Source organism: Arachis ipaensis, chromosome B3 (genome assembly GCF_059453495.1).
Source record: "Arachis ipaensis isolate K30076 ecotype BB chromosome B3, ASM5945349v1, whole genome shotgun sequence".
Lineage (NCBI taxonomy): Eukaryota > Viridiplantae > Streptophyta > Magnoliopsida > Fabales > Fabaceae > Arachis > Arachis ipaensis.
Genome location: NC_142438.1, coordinates 16,451,490 through 16,474,813, shown reverse-complemented (window position 1 = coordinate 16,474,813; position 23,324 = coordinate 16,451,490). Strand labels below are relative to the sequence as shown.

Below are 23,324 nucleotides of genomic sequence, written 5' to 3'. Positions count from 1 at the left end.
TCTCCATGATACTAGGACTAAAATCAGCAAATAATATGGGATGATAAACTTTTGACTACATGCTTAAAGAACTCAATTAAATATCATTATATTAAGTTTTCTGGTTAGAATAAAATATAAAAAATGGAGATTAATGTAAGGAAAAATTCATTTTGCTTTCATCTTTAATTTTTCATATGGCAAGAACTTGTATACAGCATATTGGCTAACATTGAAGAAATAGCTTCATGAAAGATCACCATCTACAAAGATAATCATATTTCAAATTACTGGCAATGTGTGTTACTGCATTGCTGTATTTGGTACACACAAGTATGGTATTGAATGTTCTTTGTGATAATATAATATCCAGCTTTGCTAAGTAGACAACGGAAAATTTGAATAACGTGAATAGGCTGAAAATTTGGCCCAATGAAGTAAAAAAAAAAAACACTCCATCCAAATTATCCAACTAAAAAATCTCATTCAATAATTTAAAAATTTAACCATTCATTATACCCTAATTTACCAAAGTACTAGCTTTTTCCCAAACCCTCTACCGTCGCTTGGTCTCCAACCAGCGCCCATCGTCGCCACTGGGATCCTTCTCACCACCGCTGGTTCATCAACAAGGACCCTCATCGGCGTTGCTCTCCTCCAGACCGGAAATGAACGACGTTGCTGGGCTCCTCCTCGCCGTCGTTGCTTGGCTTGCCACGCACGTCACCGGCGTCGCTCATCCCTAGTGAAAATAACCATCCACTTAAGGATAAAAATGATCATTCGCATATCTAGTGAATTGAACATCTAGCATATTTTAATTATATATAACTAAACCCAATCCAATCAAATAACCATCCGCATAAGAATTAAAATAACCATCTGCATACCTACTAAAATGACCATCATGAACTAGCCATGATTGAATACCAGAACTTGAATTCAGGGAGGCGGCGAACAAAGGGACAGAACTCATCGAAGCCCCTAGTGGGAAGGGTGGCACCGTCATAGAGTTCCTGAATTTCAGAATCAACCTGAGGAGAAAGGAAGCTGATGAGGAGTTGAGCATGTAGATTCCGAGGCCGTAGGAGACGATGTAGAAGCCTTGGATCAAGTATACATGTAGAACGTAGATACAAGTGATGATCAAGGAACCAATCCAGCGACTGAGCATGTGCGGAAAAAGAAAAAGAGATGCATCGACTAAGGTCACTGAATTGGTTGACATGAAAGATGATGACGATGTGAATCTAAAATTGGTGGAATCAGCCCATGAGTCATAGAAGGTTCTTCGCGGGTATTTGGTGGATGACCATGCTAAATCTTTATGGAGTAAGTTGTTCCCCTTTATGACCTTATCCTATAAGTTTGGCCAGTTTCCAGCCAATGTTGAGATGATCAACAAGGTTGGTCCGTCTGGGGTCAGTCGTTTTTTGCAGGTATGATAAATAGCCCTTAGGTATTGTCACTTTTATTATTATCTGCTTCGTTGTTTGTGATTCTCCTTTATTTGTAGGTAATCGGTGCACGTCTTGTGTTTATTGGACGGACACAAGAGCTTGCTTTTGAAGCAGAGAAGAAAGATTCTGCTACTGTTGTTGAGCTGACAAAAATTGCTGAAGAGAAAGATAGGAGGGTGAATGAGCTTTCCTCCTCTTTGAAATCTAAAAACTTTGAATTGGAAAATGCTAGGAGTCAACAGGAGGCAATGGGGAAAGAAGTAAATGACTTAAAATCACAAAATAGTCAGCTAGTTGCTCACATAGGTGAATTGGAGACTGAAGTATACGAGTCTTTTTGCACAAGGGTTTGAACGGTCTGTGGCGAAGGTCAGGGCCTTGTTCCCTGAGGTTGATGTAGAGAAATTGGATGTGACAAAAATTATTGTTGATGGGAAGCTGGTTGATGACGAGGTGTTGGTTGAAGAGAAAGAAGATGGCTCCAACATCGGAGAGAAAGATGACTGAATTTGTAATAGTTAGGACTTTCTTTTTTGGTTTTTGAATTTTGAACTTTGTTGGGATTTGTTTCCGATTTTACTTCATCGGTTTGTTTATTCTGTTTGACCTTTTTTCGAGAATGAAACTCGGGTCAAGTTTGTTTCTTTTACTGGTTAGGTAGTATTAAAACAGATGTATGAATTTTAGACTTATAAAAATGTTGCAGAAGTTTGTAACTTATTTACACAAAGGTGTCAAAAAGTACAAAATTTGTAATTGGCATCCGGCCTCGTTAAAACCTTTTCTGAGTAAAAACCCAATGTGGGTGAAAAAGCTAATGAGAAGCAAAAAGAGTACCATCATGTGCCCTTTTGGACCTAAGATATGTACAACCTTAGTGATGAATCGTTCCACGTTCCTGAGACTCGGTCTCCCTTGAGTGTTTGTAATGAGTAATGTAACACCCTACCACACAGAGCCTTATGCTTAAGTCGTAAAGCAGAGGTGGCGATGTATTACGACTTCTAAAAGAAAAAGACTTAAATAAATATAGTTGAAAATAATTTTATGACGAGGCCCCTTGAAGAATAAGCTAATCAAAAGCGAAAACAGAAAATCGTATTACACTTGTACGTATAAGCGTAAATAGAATGGACAAGGTCAAAGAAAGCTGAAAACATAATATACATATCAGAGTTCCAAAATACAGATATCAAGCTCCATACTCGACCTGCGAAGCTAAGGCCGGCCAGAGTATATATATATATATACAACCCAAAATAAAACTTAAACTACAAAATAAACACTTGTATCTCCAAGTCAACCTCTAGGAGGGACAAAATACAAAATATACATGTGGAGATTCTATAAACATATATATATAGCCTAAAACAAAATATGACAGTCCAAAAGATAGTTCTTCGCTTGTAAGGAGGGTCTCCAGACGCTCAACGAGGTGCCTCTCGACCTGTATATGAAAAACAACAGAATATATATGGAATGAGAACCGAAGGTTCTCAGTATGGTAAAGGTGCCCACATAGTTAATATAAAAGGTCCCAGGAAAGGCAGATGCATTCCTAGAACTTCAACACTCAGATTTCAGCCTAAAGACCCAACTAAACCAGAAATTATGTAAGTTATCTAAGGTATTCAAGTTCTAAAACCAACTTTAACTTAACACTTCACTTTCTATTTCTTTCAACCCTCAGAAATTACCGGTGGAACAACCCTCGTCACTCCTCTGCCAGACAAGAGGTCTCTTAGTTGCACAGACAAACAATACAAGCAAGGAAAACACAAATAGAATGCAGTTACAGCAAATAAAACATATAGCAAGTAGACATAGTAATTCAAATAGGCAAATCCAAGTAATGCAAATTCAAACAAAGCAAACAAATGCATATGATGTATGCCTGCTCTATGGCTGATGAACTCATCTGTCGGTTATACAGTCAACCCGACATGTCCTGGTAGCTAACCATTGGACAGAACACCAAACACGGAGCAAGTGGGACAACGCTGCAACCCTTGCATCTTACCCGCGTACCCGGAGCAGGGGACATACTCACCACTTCCTCTTACCCAAGTGGTGTTACAGTTCTCGACCCAGAGCAAGCGGTGATAGAACTCAGTCCTTGCATCTTACCCGAAGCCTAGAACTCTTATCCAGAGCAAGTGGATAACACCACTGCATCTTACCCGGCTTATCGACTCTTACCCGGAGCAAGTGGATAATACCACTGCATCTTACCCGGAGTTGCATTCAGAAATTTATTCTTATTATCATTACAATTCATTCATATTCATTTAATTTCATAATCAATCTCAATTCTCATCATTCTTCTTCCTCATAATCAATCTCATCATCAAACACACCTCATCTCAGCCACATTTTATTACTATTATCATTATCATCATCATTTGCTTCTTATTCAACATTTCATACTCAAACAACAATTCATTATTTTCTAAATAAAACAAACTCAAAACTTAAGTCTTTTCTTGATAACTCAAAATCAAATTATAAAATCCTTAAACCCAAATCTTTCTAAATAACCATTTCAAACAAAACCTCCAATTTCTATAAAAACTTCGACAGCACCTCCTCTAAAACTCGGACTTCTGTCACCCTTCAAGGGTCCCAACCACCAAACCAAACACCTCTCAATTACTCAAATCATTTCCAGTATCAAATTATTTCAAAATCACACTAATTTTCAATATTAAATCTTTTTCCAAAACCAACCAACTCCAATAACAAACCGTTCACAAAATCGAATCACTCATCATAAATCATTTACACAATCCATCAATAATTCATTTAGTTCATTCCTATCTTAAGGTATTCTGGCCTAAGTTTTCACGTGACATCAAACATTAACTATGAGAAACCAAAACCATACCTTTTCCGATTCCTCCTTAAGCTCAGAACACCTCAAAAACCTCTCCTTTCACTAGCTTCAAGCCTCCAAACGTCAATTTCTCAAACCTAATTACTCGGATTTCGTTCCAAACTGTCCCAATTGAACTCTGAATCAACCAGAACACAATCTATTTCACACAATATCACTATAATCATCATAGAGTTCACTAATTCAATGATTCACAAGGGTTTAACAGTTTCTTACCTTATCCACGAATCAATTGGACAAAACTCAATGATTATCCGTTGCTAGAGTTCACCTAAACCATCAAAATCATTTAATTCCTCAATACCCAAACCCTAAAATTTCGAAATTGAGGAGAAGGAAAAATGAGGAAAAATGATAATTTCTTACCACTTTGTTCAGATAGAATTGAAGAGAATTCCGAGACGAACACGTGACCACTGACGGCTCGTCAATCGGAGCTCCGGATCGAAAGTTACGTGAAATTAAAATTGAAACAAGGGTTTCGGTGTTTTTGTCAAGCTCTTCTCTCATTCAGCGCATCTCTTCGGTGAAAAATGAAAGAGAAGGCTTCGTATGGTATTTCATGGGTTGAGCTTTGGGTCGATTTAGGCCCGGTCCAACTAATTCGGTCCGTTGACTCGGTTTTGGACCAAAATCTTTAAAATTAGTGTCAAAACTTATATTTTAATTTTTTTACTTCATTAAACTATAAAATTTAATTTTTCAATTTTATTAATTAATAATTAATTTATTAGTTAACTATTTACTAATTACCTGGGGTTTACAAGTAAGTCCCCATTCTTAGTGGCTTGACTATTCTGTAGGGTCCATCCCATGTAGCTGCTAGTTTGTCATGACTAGTGGTTCGCCTAGCTTCCTCTATTTTCCGTAAGACAAGGTCTCCCTCTTGGAAAACTGCGGGATCACCTTCTTGTTATATCTTTGCCGCATCAATTATTGTATCACCTTTTGCCTTAGAGATGCTTCTTCTCTGTATTCCTCTATCATGTCTAGCTTGATTGTCCGTGCTTGATCATTGGCATCGTTTATATGGAGGTTGACCCTTAATGTGGGATTGGCAATCTCTACTAGAATTATTGCCTCTGCATTATACACTAGCCTAAAGGTGGTTTCCCTGTGACTAAGTGAATGATGGTGTTATAAGCCCATAACACCTCTGGGACCAAGTCTGCCAATTATCCTTTTACATCGCCGAGCTTTTTTTGCAGGGCTTGTATGATGACTTAGTTGACTGTTTTTGCATGGCTGTTTTGCAGAACTTTTTAATTTATAGATTATGATATTAAAATAAAAAATAAAGGTCATTTTTAATGACTTTTAGTTTTAATGCTGTTAAATAAGATTAATTTATTAATTTTTAATATATATTTTTTACAAAAAAAATTAATTATTCTATTAATTTTTATAATTTTATTAAATTTTTAATTATAATATTTATATTTTTTATTTTTAATTAAATTCTTACATTATTTTTAATTTTATAATTAAGTCTTTTTTAATATAAATAATATTAGAAATAACTGAATATTTTTTTATAAATTTAAAATAGTTATAATTAAAAATTTAACTAGATATTTGATCGTATAAATTTTTAAAAAAATATTCTATTAATTTTAGAATCTAATTAAAAATGGTGTGAAATTATAAAAAACAAATGAGTAATTAAGTAAAAAAAAAGAACGATTTTATTAGGTAAATAATGACTTTTGTAAATAATGTGAATAATGAGCTTTAGAATTGACCCAATAAAATAAAAAAACATTCTATCCCAAATTATTTCTTAAACATTAACATTAAAATAACTATCTACACACTTAATAAATTAAATATCCAGCTATTACTAATTGTACATGAATAAATCGAATAAAAAAATAACTATTTAATTAAAAATATAAACATAATCATTTACATACCTATTAAATTAGACATCTAATATATTCATACTTCATATTAGATACATTATTCACATGGTTTAATATTCTAATAGTCTACCTATACTTTTCCAAAAAATAATAGCGTATATACCCTAGAAACTGAAATCGATAAACCACCGCCAAACACCGCACCTGGTCCCTGCAACCAACAAAACGAACAAACAAACAAACAAGGCACGAATACGATCCCTGTTTCAGTGTTTCTACTTTCTAGGGTTTAACTTCGTTAGGGTTTTTGAGCTCACCTCCATTGATTTCCGAAGATTCGCTTTAATCAAAGATGGGAAAGAACGATAACCAGAAGACAGGGCTCGGGAGAGCCCTTGTGAAGCACCACAACAAGATGGTACAGCAGACCAAGGACAAGAACCGCTTCTACAAGAAGAAGTTTCTAGAATCGTTCACCGAAGTCTCCGATATCGACGCCATTCTTGAACAATCTGAGGAGCTTCTAGAACAAGAGCTAGAAGAACCCACCTTCCTCCCTGATCGCACCGCCGCACCCGCCCTTGTAATCAATTTGTGAGTCTTTTATTGTTGTTTAATTTCAATGAACATGTTGGTGAAGTGTAAGAGTGATTTATTTGGCGAAAAGCTAGTAATATGCTTGGATGGACATTGTGTTTGAAATAGCTTAGAATCAAAATCGTATTGGGAGAAATAATCATTTTTGATATAGCATATTAAGAAAAAGCTAAGCATGCATGCTGCAGCCAAAAAAATTAGCATTGTGTTTATTGTGAAGAGTTTGTAACTATTAGTTTGTGTGTTTGTTTGATTTATTTGAGAGTAGGGATCCAGGATCAGGTTCTGGTGACATGTTGACGCCTGAAGAGATGAGGGAGCAGCAAAAAAGGGAGGAGGCACTGCATGCTAGCAGTCTCAGAGTTCCGCGCAGGCATGCATTTTCTTTTATCAGGAGTAATTAATTCTCCTTTGATTGGTTTTGTTTTAGCTCACTGCTTTGTTTTTTTTGGCCTCTAGTTTAGGCCACCATGGAGTGCTGACATGTCGGTTGAGGAGCTTGATGCAAACGAAAGACAAGCGTTCTTGGCTTGGCGTCGCAACCTGGCAAGGTTAGATTCGTATATGCGGTTTATTTTGTGGTGGTATTGATTTTAGTAAGTGCAAAATGATGAACGTCTTAGTTAACGGGAAAAGGAATATCATTTGCCTGTAGTGTTAGTTATAAACGATGAATTCTGTTAGTGGCATATCAAAATAATAAAAAGTATGTATATTTGTTTAAATTCATATCGGTAGCATGATGATGTTTCAGACTTGAGGAAAATAAGAAGCTCATTCTTACTCCATTTGAGAAAAATCTTGATATCTGGAGACAGCTCTGGCGGGTTGTTGAACGCAGTGATTTGGTGAGTTTGATTGATCCTAGATGTTTAACTTTGGAATTTATACTTCACGATTGTTAAAGTATTCCAATTTTTTTTTCTTTTCTTTTTCTTTTTCAATTCAAGTTTGCATGAGTTTGGTTAACACCTATGTTGCACAAATGCTGTCTGGTCTTTTGTTGTTTTTGATTTAACTGTATTTATTACATTGCATAGAGTTCAAGCCTCTCTTTTGATTAACTCTTGTTTTTTTTTTTTTTTTTGGGTTCGGTTTTGACCAAGTATAATAACCTACTTGTTATCCCTCTGAAATTAATGTAAATGTATTATTTTCTACCTACTTTCATAAGGGTATTTACCGTGAGAGTATTTCATAATTCTGTTTTTAATTATTTCAGATACTGTATTTGTATAGAAATATAGTTAATGCATTAACCTTTTTCTGCTAAATCTCTTTGTTTTTTCTTTATGTGCAAGAATTATTGATGATTATAACCTCACCCTCTCACACTTTCTTATCAGCTTGTTATGGTGGTCGATTCTCGTGATCCCCTGTTCTATCGCTGTCCTGATCTTGAGGTAATATGCTTTTTGGTATTTTGGTCTTTTTTCTTCCTCAAAGGAATGCTTACTTGACAAGTCTGGAGTAGAGTTCACTAGCTCTGTAGCAAACCTGACTATCTAAGCTATGACTGAAGGTTACAACATGAAAAATGATCGGAAGCCATAATTCATCTTTCTAATTATCTTCTTAACTTCTAATAAAGAAAATTTTGAATTTTTTTTTATCTTTTCAAAAATAGCATATATATTTGAATTTTTACTCATTTAAGTATTGGGTGGATAATTAGGAGGATGAATTAGGATTCTAATAATTCCTCTTAAAAAAATAAATAAATATAGAAAATGTTTGTACTGGATTTCTTTTGCAGCAGCTTTAGTGTCGGGACATTCAAGGAAGTCACAACTTTGATTTTTGCCAGATATATGTCTTAGATCTGTTTATCTTACTCTGAAGCATCCTTATCTGTTGTAAGAACCATTCTGTGTTATGTATGCCATGCATGATCTGTTGTTCTTTGCCTTTACTTTGGGACAGGCTTATGCACGAGAGGTTGATGAGCATAAACGCACTCTGCTTTTGATTAATAAGGCAGATCTTCTACCTGCTTCTATCAGGTCCAAATGTCCCACTTAGGGTTTATACGGTATCAGATCATTGAACGTTACTTTTTATCTTGCTTAGAATCTGATTTTGTCTTCCCTTTTTCTTCTACAGAGAGAAGTGGGCAGAATACTTTCGTGCTCATGATATTTTGTTCATTTTCTGGTCTGCTAAAGCTGCTTCTGCAGCTCTGGAATGCAAAAAGCTGGGTTCATCTCAGGAGGCTGTTAACACTGGGGGAACCAATAACCCAGATACAAAGATATATGGAAGGGATGAGCTCTTGGCACGTTTACAATCAGAGGCAGAAGAGATTGTTGAAATGAGGAGAAATTCAAGCTCCTCTGACACAGGGCCATCTAACATCAAAGCATCGGGTGAAAATGCTGCTGGTAATTCATCATCAAGTAATGTAATTGTGGGATTTGTTGGATATCCTAATGTGGGGAAAAGTTCAACCATCAATGCTCTTGTCGGTCAAAAAAGGGCTGGTGTCACCTCTACTCCGGGAAAAACAAAGCACTTCCAGACATTAATTATTTCTGACAAACTTACCCTTTGTGATTGCCCTGGATTAGTTTTTCCGTCATTCTCAAGCTCCAGATATGAGATGGTTGCTTGTGGAGTGCTGCCTATCGATAGGATGACTGAACACAGGGAGTCTGTCCAAGTTGTAGCCAATAGAGTCCCAAGACATGTCATAGAGGATGTTTATAAAATCACTCTTCCAAAGCCTAAGCCGTATGAACCACAATCCCGGCCCCCTTTGGCATCCGAGCTTTTGAGAGCATATTGTGCATCTCGTGGCTATGTCTCCTCTAGTGGGCTGCCTGATGAAACTAGGGCTGCTCGTCAGATCCTGAAAGATTACATTGATGGGAAGCTGCCTCACTTCCAATTGCCCCCGGGTAGGTTAAACGAAGAGCTGCATGTGGAAGATCACATGGGACAACATGACTTGGCTAACTTGCATGAGTCAGATTCATCTGGTATTGAACAGTCCTCAGATGTTGAGAGCGAGGTTACACCAAATCTTGATCACATATTGGACGACCTCAATTCGTTTGACATGGCCAATGGACTTGCTTCAAAGAAAGTTACTGTCAAGAAACCAAAGGCGTCGTCTCATAAGCACCATAAGAAGCCTCAGAGGAAGAAGGATCGTTCATGGAGGGCAGGGAATGATGATGGTGATGGCATGCCGGTTGCAGGAGTCTTTCAGAAACCAGTAAATACTGGTCCTACGAAGGTCTGATCGGGTTATATGATGCCCTATGATTTTTGTACATCACCTTAGTTTGACCACATGTACATTTTATGAGGTGTTGAAATGATGTTTTGTTTGTTTGTAAGGCATTGCAGAAATAGATCATTGTAGGCAATTTCTCTCTCTGAGGCTTGCCACATATGAGGAAGTTTTTATTTGGGAGAAAGCTATGTGCCTATGTATTGACTGCCATAAGTTATTGTTCCAACATTAATGTTATGAAAACACTGTTATAGGATACCCCACTCCTCCCTCCCCCCCCCTCTTTTTGTCTGGATGGCATAGGATTGAAAATAAAATAATTTGATAGGTAAATTACAACTTGAAAAATGTAGTACCAACTACCAAGGCATTGCCTAATGATACAGGATACTAGGTACTACTAAGCTGAGAAACTATTCTCTTATCCTTTGTTCATTTAAGTAGATAATCTCAAATCGAAGGGAAAGCCTGTCTGCCATTCGAAAGAAATTTATCTCGTTATAATAATAAAATATTTTTTTCCTGTTTCTGAAATTGATAGTTGCTTTTGTTTTTGTTTTTGTTTTGTCACCTTATTTCAATTATTCTCAATACTGCAGGAGATCGAAATTATAACACCTTTGTTTATCCCTGTCACCCTATAAATTACCTTATCGGGTGAGATCTTAATGGGTTCGAGTAAAACTTGGTATTATAACACTAAGTCCTTTTTCCACTATGAGAAATTCTCATGAATTCTATCCGTGTCATATTCTGATGAGCAGGATTTTCTGTAGCACAAAGGCAAACTCAGAGCATACTTAATGACACTGGATAAGAAAGAAGGAAATAACACTAGCTAAGCTTTTAGAGAGAAAGAAGAAATTTAGAACATGTTGTGAAGTAGGAAAAATAGATATATTACAATGTTCGTTGAGATCTGAATACAACTGATATGAGCTCCTCTTTATATAGAGGTCTCTGAAGGATAACAATATCTTACATAATTTAAACAAGCCTATTATACAATGCTAGTTGGAGGATAAAGATAAACCTTATCTCTTTTTGACTTTACTTAGACACGTGACAGAGATTATTTTATTTTAGTACACTCAATAATTATACATAGTGGGGACATTTGTTTTAGTAAATGGATGGATTAAAATAATTTTTTGGAAGAGTTTCATCACCGTCTCAGAAAAATGATGTATCATCACATGCCAAATTGACTGTTCTAAGATCCACTCCGGATCTTGTAAATAGTTAAGCGGATCTTCAGTGTTCTCTTCGTTAGGAGCAGCTTGAGCATTTTGCAGATATGAGTTATATGGGTTTGAATATGGACTTTCAGTATCATTGGGTATCCCTAAATCATTTCTGGTTAGACTTGGTGATAAGGCATATACTCTACCACTTTATATTTATTTTAAATATATTCTTAAATTTTTCTATTTTTTATTATACTTTTTAAAAGTAATAATTATCCAAAATTCCAAATGGCCTAAATATAGCGCTTCGTGTCAGCATCTTACTTGCTGAGCTGTCATTAAGGTAAAGCACTCCTTAGAATCAGGAAACCGGTTAACACCGTTAAATCGCCTGACCAATCCTCGTTTGTTCCGGTTACTTATCCGCTCTGCCGCCGCCCTCCCCCCGTCATCCTAACAACCCCACTTTACCTTACCGGCTCATTCCGGTCACTGACCGCACTCCTTTTCTCTCTTTTTTCTAAACACAACGATCCTTAATCATTATTAATTAAATCCCCCGATAAACCACGACATTTCCGTAGAAATAAGAAAAAATAATTCCAGAGAATAAAATCAGAGAGAATGAGAGAGAAAAAGACACAATTGGTGTTCTTTAATTTTTAATTTTCAAGACAATTTTATATTAATTTTAGTTTTTGCGCTTTGGGGCCAGAGTGTATGTTTATGTTCTCCGTTCCGTTCCATTTCGGTTCCGTTCACCGCTTATTTTCTTTCGTTTCTAGTTTCGGACAGAAACAGAAATAGATAGATAGATACAGAAACAGTGAGCGAGAGAGAGAGAGAAACAGAACAAACCTAACCGAATTTCTCGGGAAAATTTTCGTGTAGTGTATTTTTTGTTATTTGTTTTGGTAATTGTTGGAATTGAAGACTGGAGGATTGTTCGAGTTAGGGTTTTTGAATTAAGTTGTTCCGTTTTGGAGGCGAGGTTATTCCTGCGGATTATTCTCGAACTGAATCGGTAATGTTGGTTTGGAGTGCGATTTCGCCGGAATTGTAACTACGATCTCGACGGAACTGCTCAAATCATAGGGTTGAAGCAATGGATGTTGATTCCTCGATGGTGCCGGAGGCTAATCACGATCCGGCGGCGCAAAACCACACGGCGGAAAGGGAGCAGCAGCAGCAGTTAAGGGAGTCTCCATCGCCTACGTCGTCGCCGCCGACTTCATCCTCCGTCGACGGGTCTCCGACGCATTCGCCGGCGAATCATCAGCAGCTGCAGGCGGCAGCTCAGGTGCAGCAGAGTCCGGTGGTTGGTCCGAGGTTGGCGCCAACTTACTCGGTGGTTGACGCGATTCTGGAGAAAAAGGAGGACGGTCCAGGGCCAAGGTGTGGCCACACGCTGACGGCGGTGGCTGCGGTTGGAGAAGAAGGCACACCAGGGTACATTGGTCCGCGGTTGATTCTGTTTGGCGGTGCCACCGCTCTGGAAGGGAATTCCGCAGCGTCAGGAGCTCCTGCTTCTCCTGGAAATGCTGGCATACGTATGTATTTTAACTTTCATAACTGTTTTCTTCTCTCGAGATGAATAAGTAGTTAAGATGATAAGTATTTTCAATTTTGGTATTGTTAGTTTGGTTAGAATATGGGAAATCTATTCTAAGCTGTGCGCTTTGCATGGTTGATGTGTTTTAAAGCTGAATTAAATTTTTAGCTGCGGGATTTGGGTTTTGTAGAGTTATTATCATGGATGTTTAAAAGCATAGCTTAACTAAGCACCGATTGAATTGTGGTTCTGAAGATACCTCTGTTTGTTTTGAATTTTCATTTTCTCTTTTCAGAATTTTAGAATTTTGTGAAGAAGTGGAGAGAAACTGTTTTATCTGTTAACATTTTTTCTGCCATGATTTTCTGGCCAGTTTAGTTTTCATCAGGCCACATGTGTTTTCATAGCTTAAGCTTTCTTGCATAACGACCTTTGACCAATATAGCAAGGCGTGGAAATGGAAATATGATGATAGAAGGGCGGTTTTTCAAGGCTGTTCAATTTTCACGGCGTCACCTTGATGTCTGATGGACTGTTTCTCTAGTTTTGGAGACTATTGCTCTCATAAGCCTTGCTTTGGATACTTTATTATCCTGGGAGTACAACTCAATAAAAAGTGTTGAGAACCCGTAGGTTCTTACCAGTTCACTGTTTGTTGACTTTGTTTCCTTTTTCCTTTATGGTTTGTAGATAAAATTGGAAGTTGGCTAAAGTTAAGTTTCATATTGCCGCATAGCTCTGTTCCCTCTTGTAGGGAACAAGAAGCTGTTGAGAAAAGAAAAACAACATTTCCTAGTGAACACTTAATTCCATTGGCTTTCTTTCCTTCCTTCAAGATAATTTCAAGCAATGGACTTACCGATTTGGTGATCCTTTATTTCATTTATATTTTTCAACTCCACTTCATTTTGTTATGTTCCACTCCAGTTGTGATATTTACTAGCTACATGCTCTTCATAGCATTGTTTTTATCCATGTAGTCAGTTTCACCTATTAGGAAAATGTTTATTTGTTGTTGATTATGTTTTATTCTCATGAGCATGCCATAGCTTTTATCATATGTCTTCATCTATAGCAAGGTTGAGCATTGAACAATCCATCTTGCTGTGGATATTTCAATTCCCCCCCCCCCCCCCCCCCACATAGTTGCTGATAGTGGTTTATTATGTAAACGTTCCTAAAAGCTTTGAATTTAACAAAATAAAATATTATTTCTGTTTAGAGTTTTTTTTTTTTTTTTTATATTTTTGTGTGTCACATTTGTGTCATTTTTCTTATATTCTGAAAATCTGAATCTTTAGTTTTTCAGTTGCAGTAATATGTTGTTTTAATAGTAAATTTACCCAAATCAGTTGACATAGTTTGTTTTAACAAATTTGATAGTTGGTTCCCCCCCCCCCCCCCCCCCCTTAATTTTAATTATTGAATATACCTCTGTTCTATTTCTCAAGTCCAAGTCAAAATAGGTTGCTGCTGTTGTACATTATTTCTGGTTCATGCCAATATTGGAAACTAAGCACTGAAAACTTGATTGTGGGAAAAGTCTTAATTTGATAGACATTTTGCATCATCTGCTCATCTTCGTAGGGATACTGAAAGAAGAACACTGATATGCCTTGCTTTATGTGTCTATTTTTTTTTTTTTTTTTTGGTTTTCTTTTCTGTTTTTTCATCTGATATTGGTTGGATCAATAATTTTTATGCTTGGATTTGATGATGACCTATTTTATTGGCTTTACAGGTTTAGCTGGTGCGACAGCTGATGTCCACTGTTATGACGTCTTAACTAAGAAATGGTCTAGGTAAGCTTTGGGCCAGGTTATCACCCTTGAGTTCCTTTTACTTGCTAGCTGTATCCAAACTCTGAAACAAAGGAACTAGTTCGCTTTACTATTCCTTTCTTTCCTTTCTCCTTATTTTCCTATCTCCCAACCATATTATAAGACTTAAAGGAAAGCTTGTATACCCTTTTTTACTTAACTTTTGTTCTAAAAAGGACAATATAATGCAGGATAACTCCTTTTGGAGAGCCTCCAACCCCAAGAGCTGCACATGTGGCGACTGCTGTGGGAACAATGGTAGTTATTCAGGTAGTGTGCCAAGGGTACTTCTACAATTATCTTAGTATTGATTATATCACTAGCCTAGTCCTTAGTGGAATATTTCATTGCTGAACAGGGTGGCATTGGTCCAGCTGGTTTGTCAGCTGAGGACCTTCATGTTCTTGATCTGACACAACAACGGCCACGATGGCATAGGTTAGGCTCGGAATGTATATTATATTCTTTTGAATTCCTTTTTACCTAAGGGTCTTTATCAGTTATATTGGGTTATGAATGTTGTGCCAGGGTTAATGTTCCAGGACCTGGACCAGGGCCACGTTATGGACATGTTATGGCTTTGGTGGGGCAGCGGTATCTCATGGCAATTGGAGGCAATGATGGTAACTACCCAAATGCTAGCTTTGTGACATTGTCTGCCTTGGGTGATTTTTCTTGCCTTTGTATCTAAATTTATTGTGTTTTTAAAGTTTCCCCCCCTGCTTTCTAGGAAAGAGACCTTTAGCCGATGTATGGGCCTTAGACACAGCAGCCAAGCCTTATGAATGGCGCAAGTTGGAGCCCGAAGGAGAGGGTCCGCCTCCATGCATGTACTGTGTCCATGAACTCTACCTTTTCCTTTCTTTATCTAATATTTTGACCAAACTATGTTCATAACAATTTAAATAGTTGTAAATATTATGGCAATTTTCTGCTGCCTTTGATGTATATAACTAGGTTTTGAGGGTTATTATTTAAGTTATTGCGATTGAATGATTTAATTTAAAATTTTAAACCGTTGTTTTCCAGGTTGTGAGGCTTCGTAGATATGTGGATGTTGTATGTTTTGTGGATGAAATATTTGTCAATATTTGTTTTGCTTATAGTTTTGAATACCAGCAAGACAAATCCCCAGTTATCAAATTGTTTTCATTAGTGAGGCCCATGCTTAAAATTTTTCTTTAGTGTCCTGTTTCTACCCGTGATTTCCTGTAATTTTCATTGGCTCTGCCATATCAAGCATAGTATCCATCCATTGGCTAACTGTTGCTAATGTGTGCTTGCTTATTCGTTGTTCTGTTAATCATTTCATAATAATTTCATTGTTTTCGGAGTTGATTGACAGTGTAGTATGTTAGTATGATTATCTTAATTTTCTGCTTGCTTTCTTGTGTGAAGGTCATGAGATTTGAGCTAGGGGTCTGTAATTGATGCTGGACTCATTGCATGGAATATAATTTAGATGCTATAGTATAATTTTCTTATTGTTCTGTTTCTGGAGTCGAGCAAAAAGCTGTATGTGTTATTTTAATTTATTTTTAATTTAAAGGAGTACTATGCCTCTTTACCTTTGTAGCTGTCAGAAAAATAACTTTGTAAAACTCTGTATTTATTTAAGTTAGCTATCATTTTGTGCTTGAAAGTATAGTTTTGATAATCTAGGGTTAAGTTTCCACTTTGTCATTTACTTTTGAGTAGGTATGCAACTGCAAGTGCACGCTCTGATGGGCTGCTTCTGCTTTGTGGAGGGCGAGACGCCAATAGTATTGTGAGTTATCTCTTATAATTGATGCGTTCTAATTCTATTTGTAATTTTACACATTCTCATTTTATTGATTTGGTCCATCTTGGAAACCTTTTTATGGGGGATATACTTACATCTGGTTATTAGTGATATCCTTTTCCTGCTATTGGTTTATCTCCTTGCCTTTTGGTTTGCTTGAATAGCAGCAGAGGTAATTAATCTAGGGTGAGGATGAAGTATCCTTGACTTTTATAAGCAAGAAAGCAGTTTTATTATTAGCACAGGGGAACAGTTAGTCAAAATTGGTTTAATCAAAGGAAGGATCACTGTCTTTTATGATTGAACTTCCGAAAAGAGTGTTGTCTTGTTTTTGAGCTTGCCTGACCAAATGTTGACTATGTCTCTCGAGATTTTCTCCGTCTTTCAAGATTCTCCCTTCAGAGTAGATGGCATATCGTAACCGAAATGTTTGTACCTATGTTTAAGTAATTGAATGTTTTTCTTGTGGATATTTAATTTTAAACGAACACACTCAATTGTTGGACTTCGAGTACACTAAATGGGTTAGTTTCTAAACGGGTACCAAATAAAGTCTGCAACTGCTTTGGCAGTCTATAATGTACAAATATAAATTGGACGCTTTCCTGCTGATGGATGTAACTGATAGTTGTGGTTCAGTGGCCATTTTGTGTTGAGTTCATATGCCTATAGATAGTTATTTCAATCAAATTTTGGTTCAATATTGTTTTGTGATTCTTGTGAATGATTTAATTCAGTTTTGATTATATATTTTCCCTTGCTCCCAAACCTTATATCGCAGCCACTAGCTAGTGCATATGGACTTGCTAAGCATAGGGACGGTCGTTGGGAGTGGGCAATTGCTCCTGGTGTCTCACCATCTCCAAGATATCAGCATGCAGCGGTGGGATTTACTTTGCCTTTTCTTTTTGTAATTGTATTCTATTAGTCTTATTTGATTATATATTCCAAGCATCATAGTTTGTTTGATTTGATTATTATAGGTATTTGTTAATGCAAGGCTCCACGTGTCTGGTGGGGCTCTTGGTGGAGGACGGATGGTAGAAGACTCATCAAGTGTTGCAGGTATTTGTTTGTGGTGCTTCTTGAAATATTTCTGCTTGCTGGCAAATCCCCCCTCCACCCCCCCCCCCAACCCCAAAAAAAAAAATCCACCACCACCACAACTCAAAAAAAAAAAAAAACAGAAAAAAAAAAAACTAGTTGCTTTTCTTGTCTTACCTTACTGTATATCCTTTTTCTTGATACGTAATGTATTTTTCATTTTTTGACACAGTTTCCTTTTTTTCGTGGTGAAAATAAAGACAGAATAAATTCAGTAAATCTAGAGGATCTGAATATTGCGTAAATCTAGAGGATCTGTAATTAGCAATAACAAACTTTTTTGGAGTTAAATTACTGTTGTAGTAGTTACTGTTTGTAGGGTAGCTTGCAGATGCCTAGTTTCTGCTGTAACCTTTAGTTAATTTTTATCAATGGTAATGTTTTTAAGTACTTAACATGAAAGCAAGGTTTGTTGTTATACCAATAATTGATAGATATAGAATTTTATTGTAAAGTTTTCCCCCCTTGTTGATAGTGTTGGACACTGCCGCTGGTGTATGGTGTGATACAAAATCTGTTGTTACCAGCCCAAGAACAGGTAAATTCAGTGCTGATGCAGCTGGTGGTGATGCCTCAGTTGAGTTGACACGGCGTTGCAGACATGCAGCTGCTGCTATTGGTGACCTAATTTATATTTATGGTGGATTACGTGGTGGTAAGTCATGAATCTGAGTTCTTGAGGATTTGTCTTGATGAAGTTCATTTGTTATCTTTTTGATGTACATGACAGTTTGGTTATAGTAGTTTCATTACATCAGCCTGATTTCTGATGATAATGTAGTTACTTTCTTTTTCTTTGATTTACTTGTATTACTTTGCTTGGTAATGATTGGATTAATTTTTTGGGTTTCTGAGTGGACTTGAAACAGTCTGGACATTTGAATCTTGGCTGTGTCTTGAGTTATTTAGACTTGGCATATGTAGAGAATGATAATGTTTTGTTCATGTAAACTTTTTGTTGGAGCTAGAAGAATTGAGATATTGAAACTCATGGAATAGCTCAATTATAGCTATATACCCTTAGATTTTTTTTATTTAGGTGCATGATTAGTTGTTTTTGAGGATCAATTGAGTTGGGTTGAGTTGAGTTGAGTCCATTTACATTGTTAAGAGAAACTTGGAGTATTACTGTTCAAATAGGTTTGGTATTTGTTCAGGCTAGTGACTAGAACAACCATGTTAGAATTCCAGTTGACTTAGTTGCTGAATTCTAACTTCTTTTATCAAATTATTTTTCATTGTTGGTCTAACACAACAATATTATTTTGACTGTTGTAATTGGTGCATCCATGTTGATCTTGCAAGCTGAAAGTGTCTGTTCTCATACTGTGGGTTTCATCCTGAGGCGAGTAACTAATTGTTTGCTTCATGCATATGACTGACCATAGTGTATTGTATTTTTGCTGCAGGGGTCTTGCTGGATGACCTACTTGTTGCTGAAGATCTTGCTGCTGCTGAAACAACACCTGCTGCTTCACATGCTGCTGCGGCAGCAGCTGCATCTAATGCACAAGTTGGACGATTACCTGGAAGATATGGATTTGTTGATGACAGGACAAGGCAAAATATGCCGGAAGCAGCTGCTGATGGTTCAGTTGTTTTGGGTAACCCGGTTGCTGCCCCTGTAAATGGTGACATGTACAGTGATATCAGCACTGAAAATGCCATGCTTCAGGGACCTAGGTTTGAAAGCTTTAATCATCTCAGTTTGTGAAAGTTTTTATATATCACTTTTCTGGCTTTATCATTTAAGTGATGAACAGGCGAACTACCAAAGGAGTTGAGTATCTGGTTGAAGCATCAGCTGCAGAAGCAGAAGCTATCAGTGCCACGCTGGCAGCGGCAAAAGCACGGCAGGAGAATGGAGAAGTTGAGTTGCCTGACAGAGATCGTACAGCTGAGGCTACCCCTAGTGGCAAACAAATATCTTCTCTGATTAAGCCTGATTCTGCAGGAGCAAATAACATCACTCCTGGTGGAGTTAGACTGCATCACAGAGCTGTGAGTAATACATTTTGATGAGGAAAAATTATGTATGTCAAATCTTACCTGAAGTATTTAAGTTCATCTCCTGTTCTCTGAAAAATTTCCAGGTGGTGGTTGCTGCTGAGACTGGTGGAGCATTAGGTGGCATGGTTAGACAGCTTTCCATTGATCAGTTTGAAAATGAAGGCAGACGGGTTAGTTATGGGACTCCAGAAAGTGCAACTGCTGCTAGAAAATTATTAGATCGGCAGATGTCTATCAACAGTGTCCCAAAGAAGGTATAAGCTTTTCTGAGAGTATGATGTTTTTATCAATATGTCATGTTTGGGTCTAGAGCTGAAACCGCACTCCTAAAACCCTACTGTGAATGTTGTTATTTCCCGTTCATTTGGCCTTCCTTTTGTTGTCATTGTCTACCCCGTCTCTATCACACGCATTCTATTCATGGCAAAATTCTGAATGTGTTCGGTTGAATTTTACCTACTCATGTTGCCTTTATCATACCTAATTTGTTGCAACATCAAGCATGCGGCTTTCATATTATGTTTAGAATTTTTATGGAGAGTTTCTTGACATCCTTTATAGGTCATAGCACATCTGTTGAAGCCCCGTGGCTGGAAACCACCAGTTCGCCGGCAGTTTTTCTTAGATTGCAATGAACTTGCGGATCTTTGTGATAGTGCAGAGCGTATATTTTCAAGTGAACCAACTGTCTTACAACTTAGGGCACCAATTAAAATATTTGGTGATTTACATGGGCAATTTGGGGATCTTATGCGGCTCTTTGATGAGTATGGAGCTCCGTCAACTGCTGGTGACATAGCGTAAGTCTTTAGTTCCCATAGATGGTTTTGTTGCCTTTTAATAAGTAGTTCCTGTGTGCTTCAAATATTGTACCAGGCTAATGTTTTCTTTGATAATTTAAAGCCCATTGGTGCATTGGTTATCACGGTGTTAAAGCATGTTTGTCAATGTCTTAAGATGTCAGATCCACAACCTTCTGTGTAATTATTTATATCGGTTGGCTTGCTACACAGCTGTGAAGTCTAACTAAGAGCAAGTCTTTATTTTTTGTACATTTGATGCATTGTTGAGATCTTATCTTTGAGCCCAAGTTCGTATGATGGATTTCTCAACACTTCCAATTTATAGACTTCTTAAATCTTGACCTAAATTGTGCTTTTGTACATGTTTTCCCATATTGGAATGACAATAGGATACAAATCCCTTTTTGAGTTCGCATTTAGTTTTAATTTTTTTTTATATTTATCTTAAACCCTAAACCCTAATGGGATTTTTCCTAGCTCCTATTAGTCTCAATTGGATGGCATAGCTTACTATTGACTGCATTGGTTTATACATTTATCGCATATTGTCTATGATTTTTTTTTTTAATGTTGTATTGTAATGCAAGATTTATAATTCCATTTTCTCTCTAATTTTGTGTAAATTATTATCAGATATATCGATTATCTATTTCTTGGAGATTATGTTGATAGGGGCCAACACAGCTTGGAAACTATAACCCTTTTGCTTGCTCTGAAGGTATACTCTGTATACTAGGTTGTCTTCTTTTGGTGTTTATGAATATAAAACTCGGTGCTACTCAGTTTCATTCCTAAAAATGAGAATTTTACAGGTTGAGTATCCTAGCAATGTACATTTGATACGCGGAAATCATGAAGCTGCAGATATTAATGCCCTTTTTGGTTTCCGGATTGAGTGCATTGAGCGAATGGTAATGAATTTCTTCTGCAGGACGATGATTTTTCATTATTATTTGATACCTCAACTAACATTTTATTTTTCTGATCAGGGTGAGAGAGATGGTATTTGGGCATGGCATCGGATAAACCGTCTGTTTAATTGGCTTCCTCTGGCTGCTCTAATTGAGAAAAAAATTATTTGCATGCATGGGGGTATTGGTCGCTCAATAAATCATTTGGAACAGATTCAAAATATTCAGCGTCCAATTACGATGGAAGCAGGATCGATTGTACTTATGGATCTGTTGTGGTTAGTTTGTGTACTTTTACATGTTTATGACACTTCAGTTGGCATCCCTTTTTACTAATGACAGCATGAAATGTTTCTCTAGGTCTGATCCTACAGAGAATGACAGTGTGGAAGGGCTGCGGCCAAATGCTAGAGGTCCAGGTTTAGTTACTTTTGGGGTGAGTGCTAACTTCTATTTGATGAAATTGTTGATGTATTTGTATTAGTTTCCTGGACAATGACACAGAAAATAACAATTTATAAGTTTATGCGGGTCTTATGTGATGGAATTTGATCAATATGCTGAGATATCAATTATTTCCCTGTTCTAGAAATCCATTTGGTGATGCTGGATTTTGGAGCAGCCTTTTAAATCAATTGTTCAATAGCTTATTATGTCTTGGAACTTTTTTAATTGTAATCTGGTCTTGTTTTGAAGCTATGCATAGTTATATTCACTTAAATTTGAATAGTCAATTTAACTTATTAATTCAGTTTATTTGTGCTGTAGTTCAAAGTTGCTGTTATTGTTGTACTGTCCATCTACTCACTACCAATTGCTGGTGCAATTGTTTATGGCAGCATGGCATTCCCTCTAGTTTGAATGTTGCCACTTTAGTGAAGTGGGATGTTATTTCTAGCCTTGTAGCTGTAGGCACCTTTGTGCATTATGTCTGTCCTCATTTTTTAAGCTTCTACCTTGAGAAGTTTAGATTGCATATATGCTATCATGTTCATCTAAATGAGATTTGCTATTGTAGCCGGACCGTGTGATGGAATTTTGCAACAACAATGATCTTCAGCTGATTGTTCGAGCACATGAATGTGTTATGGATGGCTTTGAGCGTTTTGCCCAGGGGCATCTGATCACTCTTTTTTCAGCTACAAACTACTGTGGTATATGTTGCTGACTGCTACATTGCATCTTTCCTGCTATCATTTTCTCCTCTAAATCTTAAGTTTTTAACATTTACTTGCGGCATAGGTACTGCAAATAATGCTGGGGCAATATTAGTTTTAGGTAGAGATCTTGTGGTGGTTCCTAAATTGATCCACCCATTACCACCTGCAATTTCTTCACCCGAAACATCACCGGAGCGTCATATTGAAGATACATGGATGCAGGTATTCCTTCAAATATTTTTGGTTAAATGGTTGGCGCACTCTTGATGCTTTGTAATATTGCAATATCAAATATATGCAATCTTCTATTTGAGTTGATTAAAATGTTGGTTAAAAAATGGGCAGGAATTGAATGCCAACAGACCACCGACACCAACTAGAGGCCGTCCTCAAGTAACAAATGACCGGGGTTCTCTTGCTTGGATATAGTGATCAGCAGGAAAGTCCCTAATGTTTAGCCTTAACTGCTTGTGCTGTCGTGTGGTTTCTGGTGTACTGTACTGTACATAGCACCGTGCCAATTATGGGGTACCCGAGCTCGTGGTCTCAAACCCTGCAGAAAGCATGAAGGCGTTCGTATGTACACTCAATCAGCATTCATCCCTCCTTTCTGTGATTAGAAGAAACCACGATGGCCACACAGCTTTGTCCATTTTGACTGGGATAGTGGTTATCCGGGTTCACCCACTGTTGTAAATTGAGGCTTAGGTACAGAATCAAGGTCAGTATTGTCATGGATTTTGTCGGTGTTGCCTATTTTTGTCACCAAGAGGACTGGAAGGTTTTCTAATTTTTTTTGTTATTTTCTTTTCCTGTGATGGTGAGATATATCAGAAATATTTCTTGGGGGTCGCGTCTTGTATCATAGGTATGGCTTATCCATACTCTGTACAATTAATTTTTGTGTGAAACTCAGGAATATGTGAATTTTGGTTATAGAATTTTAATATTCTTGTGCTCCAAAA

At 37.1% G+C, this 23,324-nt stretch overlaps 2 protein-coding genes across 4 annotated transcripts; both read left to right on the top strand.

Annotated features, from left to right (window-relative positions):
* The first annotated feature begins 6,336 nt into the window (after positions 1-6,336).
* Positions 6,337-10,285, top strand: LOC107630006 (GTPase LSG1-2). Of its 2 annotated transcripts, XM_088508635.1 has the most exons (8): positions 6,337-6,788; positions 7,060-7,164; positions 7,256-7,342; positions 7,546-7,639; positions 8,138-8,194; positions 8,715-8,794; positions 8,895-10,029; positions 10,134-10,285. In XM_088508635.1, the coding sequence occupies exons 1-8, from the start codon at positions 6,547-6,549 to the stop codon at positions 10,146-10,148; spliced, it is 1,815 nt and encodes a 604-aa protein (XP_088364761.1). In that variant the 5' UTR covers positions 6,337-6,546; the 3' UTR covers positions 10,149-10,285. The 2 variants fall into 2 exon arrangements, with proteins under 2 accessions (XP_088364761.1, XP_016188484.1); XM_016332998.3 differs by having other exon boundaries at positions 8,895-10,213.
* A 1,339-nt stretch (positions 10,286-11,624) lies between these two features.
* LOC107632733 (serine/threonine-protein phosphatase BSL3) lies at positions 11,625-23,324 on the top strand. Of its 2 annotated transcripts, XM_016336395.3 has the most exons (21): positions 11,625-12,766; positions 14,510-14,570; positions 14,780-14,858; positions 14,947-15,026; positions 15,117-15,211; positions 15,319-15,418; positions 16,287-16,356; positions 17,153-17,254; positions 17,355-17,436; positions 17,951-18,130; positions 18,885-19,158; positions 19,239-19,476; positions 19,569-19,739; positions 20,047-20,285; positions 20,922-21,006; positions 21,101-21,199; positions 21,278-21,477; positions 21,560-21,635; positions 22,218-22,353; positions 22,442-22,581; positions 22,705-23,324. In XM_016336395.3, exons 1-21 carry the CDS (start codon positions 12,322-12,324, stop codon positions 22,786-22,788), a joined length of 3,036 nt encoding a protein of 1,011 aa, XP_016191881.2. In that variant the 5' UTR covers positions 11,625-12,321; the 3' UTR covers positions 22,789-23,324. The 2 variants fall into 2 exon arrangements, with proteins under 2 accessions (XP_016191881.2, XP_020973942.2); XM_021118283.2 differs by having other exon boundaries at positions 11,755-12,766; positions 21,101-21,477.